The 13,116-nt window shown below is 44.5% G+C and overlaps 1 protein-coding gene across 1 annotated transcript in view; it reads left to right on the forward strand.

Moving 5' to 3' along the window:
* LOC119245742 (mitogen-activated protein kinase kinase kinase 15-like) overlaps window positions 1-12,861 on the forward strand; it is a 48,103-nt gene extending 35,242 nt beyond the window's left edge. Inside the window, exons 7-9 of the mRNA XM_037511702.1 lie at window positions 11,478-11,648; window positions 12,362-12,474; window positions 12,698-12,861. Coding sequence (XP_037367599.1) covers window positions 11,478-11,648; window positions 12,362-12,474; window positions 12,698-12,861 — 448 coding nt within the window. The remainder of the gene's footprint in view (window positions 1-11,477; window positions 11,649-12,361; window positions 12,475-12,697) is intronic.
* Window positions 12,862-13,116: the final 255 nt, after the last annotated feature.

The following is a 13,116-nucleotide window of genomic DNA, read 5'->3' on the forward strand; positions in this document are numbered from 1 at the left end:
TGCCATTATTCCCTAAACAATATAACTATTTATGTAGCATTTGCAAGGTGGTATAAGTAATCAAGAGATGATTCAAAGTAGAGGGAAGGATGGGCATAGTTATGTGCACATAGTACACCATTTTTTATAAGGTGCTTAAGCATCTGCTCATTTTGGTCTCTGCAGGGGTCCTGCAGATACTAAGGGATGGCTGTAATTCGATAGGTCTTGATAAGTGGGCATCTACATGGAAACGACATCCATATTCAAACAAAACATTTCCATCCCCATACGACGTTCCCTTGTGCCCCTTTGCAGGCACTCGCCACCCTCCATAATCCATAAGCAACTGCCATTGCAGTGCGTCTCCACAGGTTCGTTTTTCCTGCCCTTGAACTTCATGTAAATGGAATCACACAGTATGTATTCCAGTGTGCCTGGCTGCTCGACTCAGCAGTGTGTTGGTGAGATTGATCCGTGCTGTTGGGTGTATATTAGCTAATTCATTCTTGTTGCTATGGATATGCCACAATTTCTAGATTCATTTTACTGCTGAGAGACTTTTAGATTGTTTCCAGTTTCGGAATACTAAGAACAGTGCTCCTGGGAGCACTCTCGCATGATTTTTGTGCACATGTTTCTCTGGGGGTGTAGTGTACGTGTGTGTGCTCCTGCATTAGACACCGGCAAGCAGTGACAGGGTTTTGTTGCCTTGCGGGGAGGGGCCGCGTAGTCTCTGTGAGAATGCACCTGCCCGCCCTCTTTAAACCTGGCATCCCATGGCGTGGACTTTAGGAAGGATGTTGTCTTGAAACCTGAAAAATTGTCCCATAACTCCGTTCTTCCAAAGTAGTGGGTCCCACTTTTATTTATACTTAACACTCGACTGATCCTTGATGGATGAAAATTACATGAGTTATTACTGGTTAAGTTTCTGGAAGAATGCCTGAGGCACTGTTATAAAATGGTTTTCAGTGTAATTCAGAGGGCCATTTAAGTCTCTCATCACCATGCTTTTCTCCCCATGGGGTAGAGGTCACTGCCATCAAACAGAATGAAACAATCCAATCACTATCCCCTCAAAGTAATAAAAGAGTAGAAAAGTTTAAAGCAGAAGCTCCACAGCTAATGGTGGTGGCTGGGTGAAGTGATGGGTGACAAGTCAGTTTTTGGTTTGGAAGCAGAGCGGCTGGGGTTGCACACCAGAGGGCCTCCTTTCTCTTTGACAGTGGCTTTTTTCCTTCCAGTCTGATTGTCCATTTACTCTGGCCCTCTCCTCTCTGCCAGGCAGTGCACTCAGTGCCGAGAAGCTCATTTTCCTAGGTGGGAACCTGCTAGGTGTTTTCTGTAGCATTGTGATGTTTGCTTCATTTATTCACGTGATCTGGTCTCCGTTCCCCATCTTTGCTCTAGGCCTGACTTGACCAGCTGTCAGCATAGCCATGCTAGGATTTGGCATTACATACAGTTTTGGAGATACTGGTGGAGTCACCTTCTGTCTACAAAGGGGAATATAGTGATAGACACTAATGAATTTTCCTGCATTATGGTTTGCCTCTAACTTCTAGGAAGTGGAACGAATTGTGGCCACCAATTAGTTACTTCGGTTGGTGGTAATCACTGCTGTTTGATCCCTGTCATAGGAAAAGCTGACTTGAGAGGGCCAGATTTTGCTGGTGGCTTCTACTTCACTGCATTCAGAAGCCTATTCAAAGCTACTTGAAGTTTCCACTGAGCAGGGAAACTGCTTGCCTCTCAGGGGCACAGAATCCTTTCTCAGCAGTTCTGCGCACTTGCCAGTTGCTCTTGCAAACAGGACTTCATTAGATATGCTAATGCAGCCAGAAGATTCTGACGAGAGGTCCAGGCAGCTGCCAGAAGATGGTCTGGAAGAAGAATAACAGATTCAAAAGTCCTAGGTTAAAAACGACAGAACAAAACTTGACTGTGGCAAAGTGGGAGTGTGCTCATATTCTGCTCCCTGATGCTTAGGTCAGGACTGCCAACTCGGGCAAAATTTAACTCAGTGAATTACTCAGCAAGTAGCGGGGCTACTGAGTGCCCCGTATTTGGTGTCACATAAGTTAAGGGAAGTACTGGAGAGAGGAAGATACGCTGAGCCCTAGAAACGTGTGCGGGGGGTGGGGGGGGCAGAGAGAATGGAAGATGAATGTGACTAAATCCTGCCCACGCTAGGGGCACTGCAAGCTTGTTCCAGAACCTGCAGTGGTCACCTCAGCCTTAGCCTCTAGGCTACCCAGCCAGGTCATTGCTCAGGTGGAGGATGCGTGTCCCCAGAGGGGTGGTGTGGCCTCGTGGTCTCTGTGACAACCACCAGCCTCCCTTTTCTGTTTGCATTCACTATTTGATCTTGCCATCTTCCTTTATGTTTATAGAAATGGTGGCTCTTTACTACATGTTACTCAAAAGTAGAAAAATGATGGTCCCTCCCCACTTTTACAATGCACTTGTCTCCAGGTAGCCGAAAGCATGTTGCAAAAGGATACAGATTTGTGATGATTGTTTTTCAAGAGAAAACCACAAAAATCTGTCACCTTAGGAATCATTTAGTCCAGAGCCTTTCTTTCCAAGAAGAGAGGGGGAAGAAATAAAGTCAAGAGCCCAAACTATGACCACTGGTCAAGAAGAGACTGGAGACTAAAACTCCCTAATTTTAGCACAGCGCTCTACTTACATGACAGTTTAATAAAATCCCAGTGTAATCAATAATACCCTTCCCAGGAAGCTTGGTCTTCCATTTCATTTGCCTGAAGGGCAGCCGAAAACTTGCCCTGGGCCGCTTGCACCTTACCGATCATACTTTGCTTCTAAAAAATATTTATCTTTATCCAAAGGGACTTACCGCTTGGCTCTCTCCTCATCCCTCTCCAGTGACTTCCTTGAGCCTGTGATCTCTTTTCTGTCTACTTCCTGCTTTGTCTCCTTCCCTCTGGTCCCTCCTCCTCTTACTGGCTTATTTATGCGTCAGCAAAAGGGTTTTGTGCACCTGAGAGGTGACTAAAAATTGAGTGATTAGGGACCTCCCTGGTGGCGCAAGGGGTTAAGACGCAACCTATGAAGCTCGTGGCAGCCACTGCAGCACGAGTTCAATTTCTGGTCAGGGAGCTGACCCACAGGTGCAGCAGACCTCTCCTGACTCACCCGCTGCTCCCCTCAGCAGTGGATTTCAGTAGATCCACCTGCTCTGCTCCCCACTCTGTGTCTGGCGAATCCTCTCACCCCCTACACTTCTGGCGTGTGCCCCAGTTCTTGTATGCATAAATATTTTAAAAAATCGAGTGATTAAAAATACAATCACATGTGTGCATGTGTTCACATGCACACACACATACACATGCGAACTTACACAAACAAATGAGCCTGTTCTCTTCAAAGTAGTCTTTCTGCAATGCACTGCATTTGTCTTGACAATGCCGCCATTATTCAGAAGAATAAGATGTCAGTGGGAGAGAATATTTTTCTTTGGAATTTTCTTTTTCTAAACTGTTGATACATTTATTTTTTTAATATTTTATGTATTTTTATGTCATTTTTCATTTTTGCACAATGTATGCATTTTCATCTTGATTATAGTCCCCATACAATTCCCACCCCCCCATTTTGACACTAATCCCTCCTCCCCTCCCCGCACACCATAGTGTGTCTCTGGTTTATAGTTGCTTGTTGATTTTTATTTTTACTTTATGGAATTTTCTTAAGTGCCAGCTTACATGGCATATGGAAAGTCAATATCATTACTTGACTTTGAAGGCAGACAGACTTGAATATGAATTTCTGGCTCCTATACTTAAATGTTAGAGCCATGGCCAGCCCTTAAATCTCTCAAAGCCTTGGCATCCTCATCTGTAAAATGGGCTGCGAACATCTCCCATGCAGTGAACACTACGTGGAGTGCCCCTCGCACAAAGCATGTGATTGGCTGTGACTGCCACTGTGTAACTTGATCACCCACATCTTCACCCATCTCTTCTGACCATTTCTAAATAGCAAAACTACTAGAAAAATAGATTTACCACCAGAGAAGATATTTAAAAGGAAGGAATTTCATAAAGAAAAGTTGATACAAGAGCTGGTAACAGGAGAACATCGCTGGGCTGAGGACACGGTCCTCAGCCTATTTTGAGGGTGGCAGGGTTTATGTGAACATAGGTACTTTAGAAGAAAGAACAGTGTGCTTGATAAAATTCAGAATTTATTACTTCATGGCAGGTTTCTGAAGTGGGCACTATTGACATCTGCAACTGGAATCTTCTCTGGCAGAGGCTGTCATGTGTTGTGGCATGTTTAGTGACATCCCTGGTCTCCGCCGCTAGATGAGTAATGCCATCATCTCTCAGTTGTGACAACCAAAGGTGTCTCCAGACACTGCCATGTGTCCCACAGGGGACAAAAATCGGCCTTGTTTGAAACCACTGCTTATAGGGAGACAGAGACTCCCAGCCGTCAGTGTTCCGTCATCCTCACCAGTGGTGCTTGGGATGACTTCTTGGAATTTAGGATCCTGAAGGTCTTGGAGTAAACTCTGAAACGTAGTGAGTAGTTGCTGAGTGCTTCTAGGCAGGAGTCCCTTGACTGAGCAGCTCTGCGTCAGAGGAATAGAAGTGGTTGCATGGGCTCTGGCCCTGTCTCGACTCCTGCCCTGCTCCGTCTGGCTTGGGGCCCTCCAGCCTCTCCCTCCAGCTTTCAGTTCTGAAGAACGGCAGGCTGTTCTCCCCTCTGGGTGTTTGCACCGTTTCCTCTGTCTCGAATGCTGCAGACTTTTATTTCTTGCTTACCAGACTGAACGTGATGATCCTTCAGATGTCCCTTTCTGCGCAAGATTGATATGACTGCAAACATTACCAAGTACAGAAACAATGTCCCTGCTGTTACTCATTATCATAGTTCTAACTCCTTCCCTTCATAGCTGTTGCATTTCTGTGTTTACTCGCTGAATACTTATCCCTCCCACTCAACCGTAAGCCCAAGGGGCAGGAGCCATGATATCCTCAGCCATTGTACACCCCTTGCCTAATGCCATTATGCTTTCCAGATAATAATGCTCAGTGTTTGTTGAATGGCTGAGTGAATGAATGAATGGCTAAATGATTAAGTATGGTTTACAGTAGGAAGAGATCCATAGAATGAGCATGTGGGTGCTGCAGTTAAGGGTTTGTGGTAGTCGAAGGCAAATCCGCTGTATTTTTTTTTTTAAATACAAGACTTTTTTTTTATTATTATACAAGAACTGGGGTACAGGTCAGAGGTGTGGGAGGGTGAGAGAATTCAGCAGAGACAGAGCGGAGAGCAGAACAGGAGAGGTCTGCCACGCCATGTGGGCTTCTCCCTGGCCGGCCAGGAATCAAACCAGTGCTGCAGAGGCTGCGGACAGCTTCACAGTGTGGCGTTCAACCCCCTTCGCCACCGGGGAGGCCCAAATCCGTTGTATTTTTTACTTATGCGGTATCTATGCATGAAAACAAATATATCTCAGTCATGTGTTCATTGTATCTAGAAAAATATAATAGCTGGTAGCACCCCCATTCAAAGACAACCGTTGAAGTAGGGCATGGCCCAAAGCATGGGATTTAGGAAGGTGCAGGGCTGTATAGATTAGGTCTGGGTCGGTGGTGATGGAATCTTCCTGCGTGGCATCCGGGTGTCTGTTAGAGCAGGACTAGTTACAGGCTCCGTGGGGAATGAACCTTTCTCACTAAGCTAGCCCAGACCTTCTTGTGGGTGATGATTTGTGTCTTAGTGAGAATAGGGTAACCGCCATAACAACTAGCCTAACAACTTCAGTGGCTTATCCTAATGAAGGTTTATTTTCATTTCTATCGTGTTCCCATGCTGGGTATTCCCCATTAGACAGCCTCTTCTCCATGGGTCTACACTGGATTTGGACACTACAAAAGAAAGGATTGGTGTACCGGAATGCAGGTCAACCAAAATTATCTAAAGATGGGCTGGATGTTGGCAGAAGTGAGCAGGAAGAGGCAAAGGGGAAATCTGGGGGATAAAACATTCTATATCTTGACTGTAGTTTAGTTACATGGGTGTATTTGACCAACTCATTAAAGTGTTCGCTTAAAATGGGTGCATTTTACAGTATGTCAATCATACCTTAATGTGAGTAGAAAAATTAGTGCTTCTGCAAGACCAGTGTCCTGCTGAGCCATTACAGCCTGTTCGTCCTCAGCTATATCCTGGCTGTGCTCGGCAGGACTGCTGACCCCTCCCCGTGGCTTCCCAGGCTACCAGGTCAGCTGCGTGTCAGCTAAGAGTAGCCAGCGGGGAGTCACTTTTTCCGTCTTTTTGTGTTGGGTGGGGGTGCAGCTCCAGCACAGCTGCATGGCACCTACAGGTACAGCCACCATCAGGCTGGCTCACAGTGGTCCCAGGTGGTTCTGGCTTCTGGTTCTGGTAATACCACACCTTTCCTGTGTTCCTGAAGTCAAGGGAGTGATGGGAGCAGCTGATGGCTGATTTCTGAGCTGCTTCAGCTTCCTGTTTGGCTTCTCAGATCTTCCATCATCTACATAACTTACTTCCTGCATTAAATTTCCTTTCTTTTAAATAATTAGTGTAGTTTTTCTTTTTCCTGACTGGCTCCTGATAGATACCTGCCACAAGCAAGCAGGTGCCCTCGCTGGCTGGATGTCTTGGTACTTATATGAAGAGAAGGGAACAGTGAGAGACAACCTGCGTTCTAGGGTGAATAGAGCCCAGCGCCAAAGCCGCACAAGCCAGAGGGTTGCTTTTCTGGTCCACAAAAACGACCCAGTTATTTTATCAGGGCAGAAGCATCACATTAGATGGGCCTACCCTCGCCCCTGCCATGCCTGCTGCCCCCACCACTCGAGGAGTATCCGCAGAGACTGGGCCCCACGATGGGTCACTGACCCTCATGTGGCGCTGAACACTTCTCGGGTTGGCTTTTCCACGTCCACCAAGGCAACAGGCCTGAAGGCTGCTCCTGCCTGGACTCTCGATCCTGCCTCTTCTGCCACATTCCCAGGCAGCCCGATGCAGATGGATCCAGTGACACCCCTTATCTGCATGTTGTATCAGAGATGAGGATGTATTCACTGAACCCCATTTCTTTTTCCCCCGGGCACTTGGCCAGACCACATTTCCCAATTTCCCAACTTCCCTTGCAGTTAGGTTGTGCCATGAGACTGAACTTTGTCCAAGGCAATGTGCTAAGAAGTAATGAAGCAGAACTACCCAGTTGCCCGCCAACTGATGCAGGAATAAATACGACATGGTTATGCAGGTCCAACGGAGGGTTACTCCGCCGTAAAAAGGGCGGAAGTACTGCTACGTACGACAGCATGGATGACCCTTGAAAACATTGAGCTAAGAGAGAGACGTCACACACAGCAGATGGCCTATCTAGCATGATTCCATTTACGTGACGTGTTCAGCACAGGCAAATCCACAAAGGCAGAAAACAGGGAGTGAGCGGGGGGAGCACAGGTGAGCGCTGATGGAGCGCCCCAACAGATCAGCAGGCTGCTTAGGGCTGAGTGGGGAGGGAGGTTTGGGGGGGGGGTGTTGTAGAAGGAAATGGAGGTTGGGGGCTGGAGAATGTCCAGGGTAAGAGCTGAGACCTGGATTCCTTCTCCGGAGATTGATTATTTGGGCTGAGGGGCAGCCTGGACACCAGGGATTTTATACTCCCCAGCCGATTCTAATAAGCAGCCAAGCTGAGACTCCACTATCTTAGTTCATTTCGTTCTCATACATTGTGAAACGGCCTTATTGTCAGACGGATGTTGCTGACTGATTAAACAGTTTTTATCCACAGGCTTGCGCTTGGCTACCTTGGGTTCTGAAAACTGGTTATTAACCACTGAAAGGATTAGCTGTTTAGCACCTGTCTTAAGATGGCTTTTAAGCTGAAAATCTTTTTATTTCTTTTGCAAATGTTTGCTTTTTTTGGTCTTGTTTAGCCTGCAAAGACCTTTTATTTTGAGTAATGAGGGGAAGTGTCAAGTTAATGAGAAAAAGTCTGGTCCAAGGGTAACCGAACAAACCTGAACTCCTATCAGTAATTAAGCGTTTACTACTTTAGATGGCTATGTAGCAATTGCACTGTGCGATATTACAATAAGGACTGGGGAGATTTTTATGGGTGTAATGACTAATATAGTTTGCAGTAGTATTTCTCTCTAGTTCTCAGTGATTTCAATGTGACCAAGCCTTCTTTACTTTGTCACAAAAATCGGGTTTTCTAGGTGACTATTTTGGTGAGTGTCAAAGTAAGAATTTATGGTGTATTACTGTCAATTCACTTTTGATTTAAAAAAACATATATTGCGGGCCCATTGAGTGTGGGCGTGGCGGTGCGGCCCCGGGCTGGACATGGAGGGGCTTGCGGTGGCCGAAGGTGGCCTGGACAGGGTCCGGGAGCTGCAAGGCGTGGATGAGGCCGGGAAGCAGCTGCCGAACCATGCAGTGCGCCCTTGGCCTGGGGGACCACAGTAGCCAAAGCACTCCTACTGGTTAGATATCTGGCTCTTCATCCTCTTCGACCTCGTATTGTTTTTCTTTGTGTACCTTTTGCCCTGATGATTTGCCTGATAACCAAATTAACAAGTTGGCTTTTGGAATGGATTCTGAAAATGACTACAAACTTCAACAAAGAAGACGGAACAGGATCATACAATAGAAGAATTTCAAACCTCTAAGGGACTTTCATTTCATATATTCTGTTACTCATTTTGGGACTATTTTAAATGGGTAATGATTTCACCCATTCATTGCTAAAACTAGCATCTTAATGTGTTTCCTTTGACATTTTCAAGGTTGGCAGGATTTAACATGATGCAGCTAATATGTTGAAATAATAAGGCAAAGTACTTTGAGGTAAACTACTCCAAAGCAAGGATTTTCAGGGAAGTTTTAAAAGCTAGGCAGAAAATGCAGGCCTTAAATGTGTTGTCTGTTAAGTACCAGTTTAAGTTTTAGATGTAAGGGGGGCTATGTTATTCTGAGATTGATATAGTCTTAGAAAGTATGTAATATCCGATATAGGAAAGCTAGTGTGCATGTTCTCATAACTTGAGAGCTTCTCCTTTATTCCTTTTAAATTCTTGAACTCTCTAAAATAATATCTGTAACTTTAGCAAAGTCCACATATTTACTCATTCAACATATATTTTGAACACTTAACTCTCTGCCATGGTACAGCAGTGAACAAGAAATAAAAATGTTTACCTCCCTGAAACTTACAAAACATAGATTTATTATCTGTTAATGAAATTCACATTCTAGGAGTGATTAGCTAATATTTGATGAGAAAGATCACATTCCTAAAGCAGCTACTATAAGCCTTTGAGAAACTAGCCCTATTTTATAACATTCCTTTACATGCTGATGTTAGAAATGAGTTCTTATCTTTGAAACAGGTGACATTTGACATGTGCATTGCCTAAATATTTTGGAGCTATTTCTTTTCCCTTAGAAAATGGGGCATAGATCTGATAAACACTACATCCTTTACCTTTTATAATAAGTGTGTAAGGTTACAATGAAATTCTATTGGTTGATTTTGGGAGGGTTTTAATTGCCTACTATCAATTCTAAGGTTAACAGTTATGCCTTTAGGATATTGTTGCATCTACCAGAAAGATGACCTTTAATGCAAAGATTGAAGCATCTAGAGAAGCACAGAACTGAGATTTCAACAAGTGTACTTAACAGATGATATGAACTGTGTTTGTGCTGCTGCTAATAATTTTGTTTAATAAATGTTAATTGTATGGCTTTTAAAAAAATATATTGCGGCCAAAAAAAACAAACATTTAAAACAGTGAAATACATTCTTTTCAGAATTCTGAACATTTCATACCTCAAAAATTAGCTGATAGTAGAGGTAGAAATTCAGTGCCTCATTAAAGTCTTTATCTTTTTTTCTTACCACAGACCAGAAATTATTTAAATGCTTTAGTAAATTTGATTTAAGTTGGTATCCGTTGGCTCTTAAAAATGAAAGAGTAGCATAGCTGGGATGTTCACCAAAAGATCTCCTTTGGATGCTGGTAAAGTTGGATTTTATAGAACAGAGAGGAAAGAGCAAATATATTAGAGTAAGAGCAAGAGGGAAAATAGAAAAAGTCAGAGTTGAAATACAGACTTAATTATTCCAGGTTTCCAGAAGGATGCCAAGCATCTAGGTTAGCCCTCTCAACCAGGATTGCATTGAGAATTAAGCCCTGATGTTCTAGGGCATCCGCTGTATCAGTTGAATGAACCTTCTTAGGCATCCAGAATGGGGCTAGCTATATGCCATCTTTGGGAGATTTGAGAAAATAAATTAGGGCCTCCCTGGTGGTGCAGGGGTTAAAGACTGCTATCAAGCTATCACCAGCCACTGCAGCACAAGTTCGATCCCCTGCTGGCCAGGGAGCAACCCACATGGCACAGCAGACCTCCTGACTCATCTGCTGCTCTCCTCAGCAGTGTATTTCAGTAAATCCGCCTGTTCTGCTCCCCACTCTCTCTGGTGAATCCTCTTACCCCCCCCCACCTCTGGCTTACACCCCAGTTCTTGTATGCATAATAAATAAATCTTAAAAAAAATAGTCAAATAATTTTCTCTAGGTCTTAATTCTTTTACAGAACCCCAGTTGAGACAGGCTGTTTTAGGTACTAATCTGTCATTTTGGATGATGCCGTTTTTTTGAGGTACAGGTCCTCAGGAGAGAAAGCATAAAAGAGCCGGTTGCCAAGAAATTTTTAAAATAATCTCTTTATTCATTTGTTAGAACTAGTAAAATCTATGCAGGAGCACTTTGTACACATCCCAGTAATGAGTTTTTGAATAATTTTACGTGTATCCTTTCAGACTTCGAAGTCTGTGCACACAAATACAGGTAAATAGTATTTACTGCAAAGAATAGGATCGTGCTGTTCATTTTCTTTGGTGATTTCTTTTCCCCATGAACTTTATGGACATTCTGTGTGTGTGTGTGTGTGTATTTGCCTCTTTCTCAGGGTTGCAACAGTTATTGCTTGATCATATGGTAGTTCCATTTTATTTTTTGAGAACTCTCTATGCCATTTTTTCTAGAGGCCACATCAAAGTGTAGTCCCGCCAACAGAGGATGAATGTTGCTTTTCCTCCCCATCCTCGCCAACATTCGTTTCCAGTCTTTCTGATACAGACTCTTCTCACAGGGGGAGCTGATTATCTCATTGATTGTGGTTTTGATTTGCATTTCCCTTATAATAAGTGATGTTGAGCATTTTTTCATGTGTCTGTCATCTAAGTCTAAAGGGACCGAATCAAATAGGGCTTGGATATGATTGTATGAGATTGACTGGTGTGAACCTTAAACAGTGGCGACCTTTGAGTATGCAAGTGAATGTGCTTTGGAAATTTTTTCCTGCTCATGCAAAGCATTTTTACAACCAGTCTTGCACAGAATAACTGCGTCTGTACTCTCATGTCTTCACTCAGTCCTGTGTGAGCTTATAATGGAATCTTTCAGGAGAAACAGCGCAGGGGACCGCAACAGGGCGCTACAGGTCATGCTCCAGGTGCTGCAGAGTTGTGACCAGCCGGCCCCTGACATGTTCTGCCTTTGTGGGAGGATCTACAAGGACATCTTCTTGGATTCAGACTGCAAGGACGACGCCAGCCACAGCAGTGCCATTGAGTGGTAAGCCCTCAGCGCTTGTCAGGAGCCCGTGCATCTCTGCAAGGAACAGCCTCAGGCTAAGGCTAAGGCACCAGGTCCTTCCCCTGTGAGTGCATGTCTGCCTGTGTGCTGGCAGTGGGAAAAATGCCATAAATATGGTCTGGGAATTTCTAGATTCCTTTTTCTGAAAGGAAACCATTAGAAGCAGGGTTTTCTACCTCTGACACTCTTCCCACAAGTTCACCCATTTATAGAAGGAGGCTTGGCTTGCTTCTGCCCAGCTCCTCCTTCCAGAACCTTATTCTACTGCCATCAGAGCTGTTCATTCCTGAATTTGTTTATTATTTATTCAGCAGTTATTTATTGAGGGTTTACCGTGGCCAGAAACTTTCCTAGCGATTGGGAATAGAGGCACAGCAGACATGAGTCCCTGCCCTGATGGACCTTCCATTGCTGGTCAAGGCAGGCAGAGATACAAAGTGAGATGCATAGGATGTCAGCAGATGGTGAAGTCTTTGGGAAAAGGAAAAGTTGTGGGGTGGGGGTAGGGAATGAGGGCCCGGAGAAATTGTCTGCAGCTTTAGATAGGGTGGTCACTGAAAGTGAATACAGACAAGAAGGTGGTGAGGGAATGGGCCCTGCAGATAACCACAGGGAAGGTTCCAGGAGGGTACAGCAAGGCCAGAGGCCCTGAGGAGCTGATAGAATAAGAATTTGGTGGTTTGTACCTTCAGGTACCGCAAAGGGTTCGAGCTCCAGCCATCTCTCTATTCAGGAATTAACCTTGCAGTTTTGCTGATAGTTGCTGGACAACAATTTGAAACTTCCATGGAACTAAGGAAAATAGGTAAAGCTGTTTATTATTGTAGATGTTGATGCTTTGATAGCTGACGTTTAGCATTAAACTTTTGTTCAATACCTATTTTGAAAGGAGCAATTGCTTTCTGGTGGCGTGGCTGAGACAATAGCTTAGTAAAATGCCAACGCTTTCCTCTAGCTAAAGGCTTGAATAATATGCTAGAAACTAGAAATATTTTCCATGACATTATCTAAAATTCAAATTTTTTAAGGTGTCCGGCTGAACAGCCTGTTGGGAAGAAAAGGGAGCTTGGAGAAAATGAACAATTACTGGGATGTGGGTCAGTTTTTCAATGTCAGCATGTTGGCCAGCGATGTGGGGAAGGCTGTCCAGGCAGCAGAGAAGTTGTTCAGACTGAAGCCTCCAATCTGGTGAGTCTGTGTGCTGCAGCACCCATCTCTCAGATCTGGTTCTGAAACGCCTCCCTCCCCCAGCCCTGCTCCTGCACCCACCCGCATGGTGCAAACAATGGTAACCATTGCTATTTCTCACCTAACTTGATCATTAAAGCAAAGAAACAGTAGAAAGAATAGCTCTGAGTGCTCATGTGGCTTTATGTGAAGGAAGGGGCTGGCAGACCCATGCACACACAGGATCTGTCTTTCCATTGCTATGACACTGGGGTTCAGT

The sequence above is a fragment of the Talpa occidentalis genome, unplaced genomic scaffold (genome assembly GCF_014898055.3).
Source record: "Talpa occidentalis isolate TD23 unplaced genomic scaffold, MPIMG_talOcc4v2.1 talOcc4.15, whole genome shotgun sequence".
Taxonomy (NCBI): domain Eukaryota; kingdom Metazoa; phylum Chordata; class Mammalia; order Eulipotyphla; family Talpidae; genus Talpa; species Talpa occidentalis.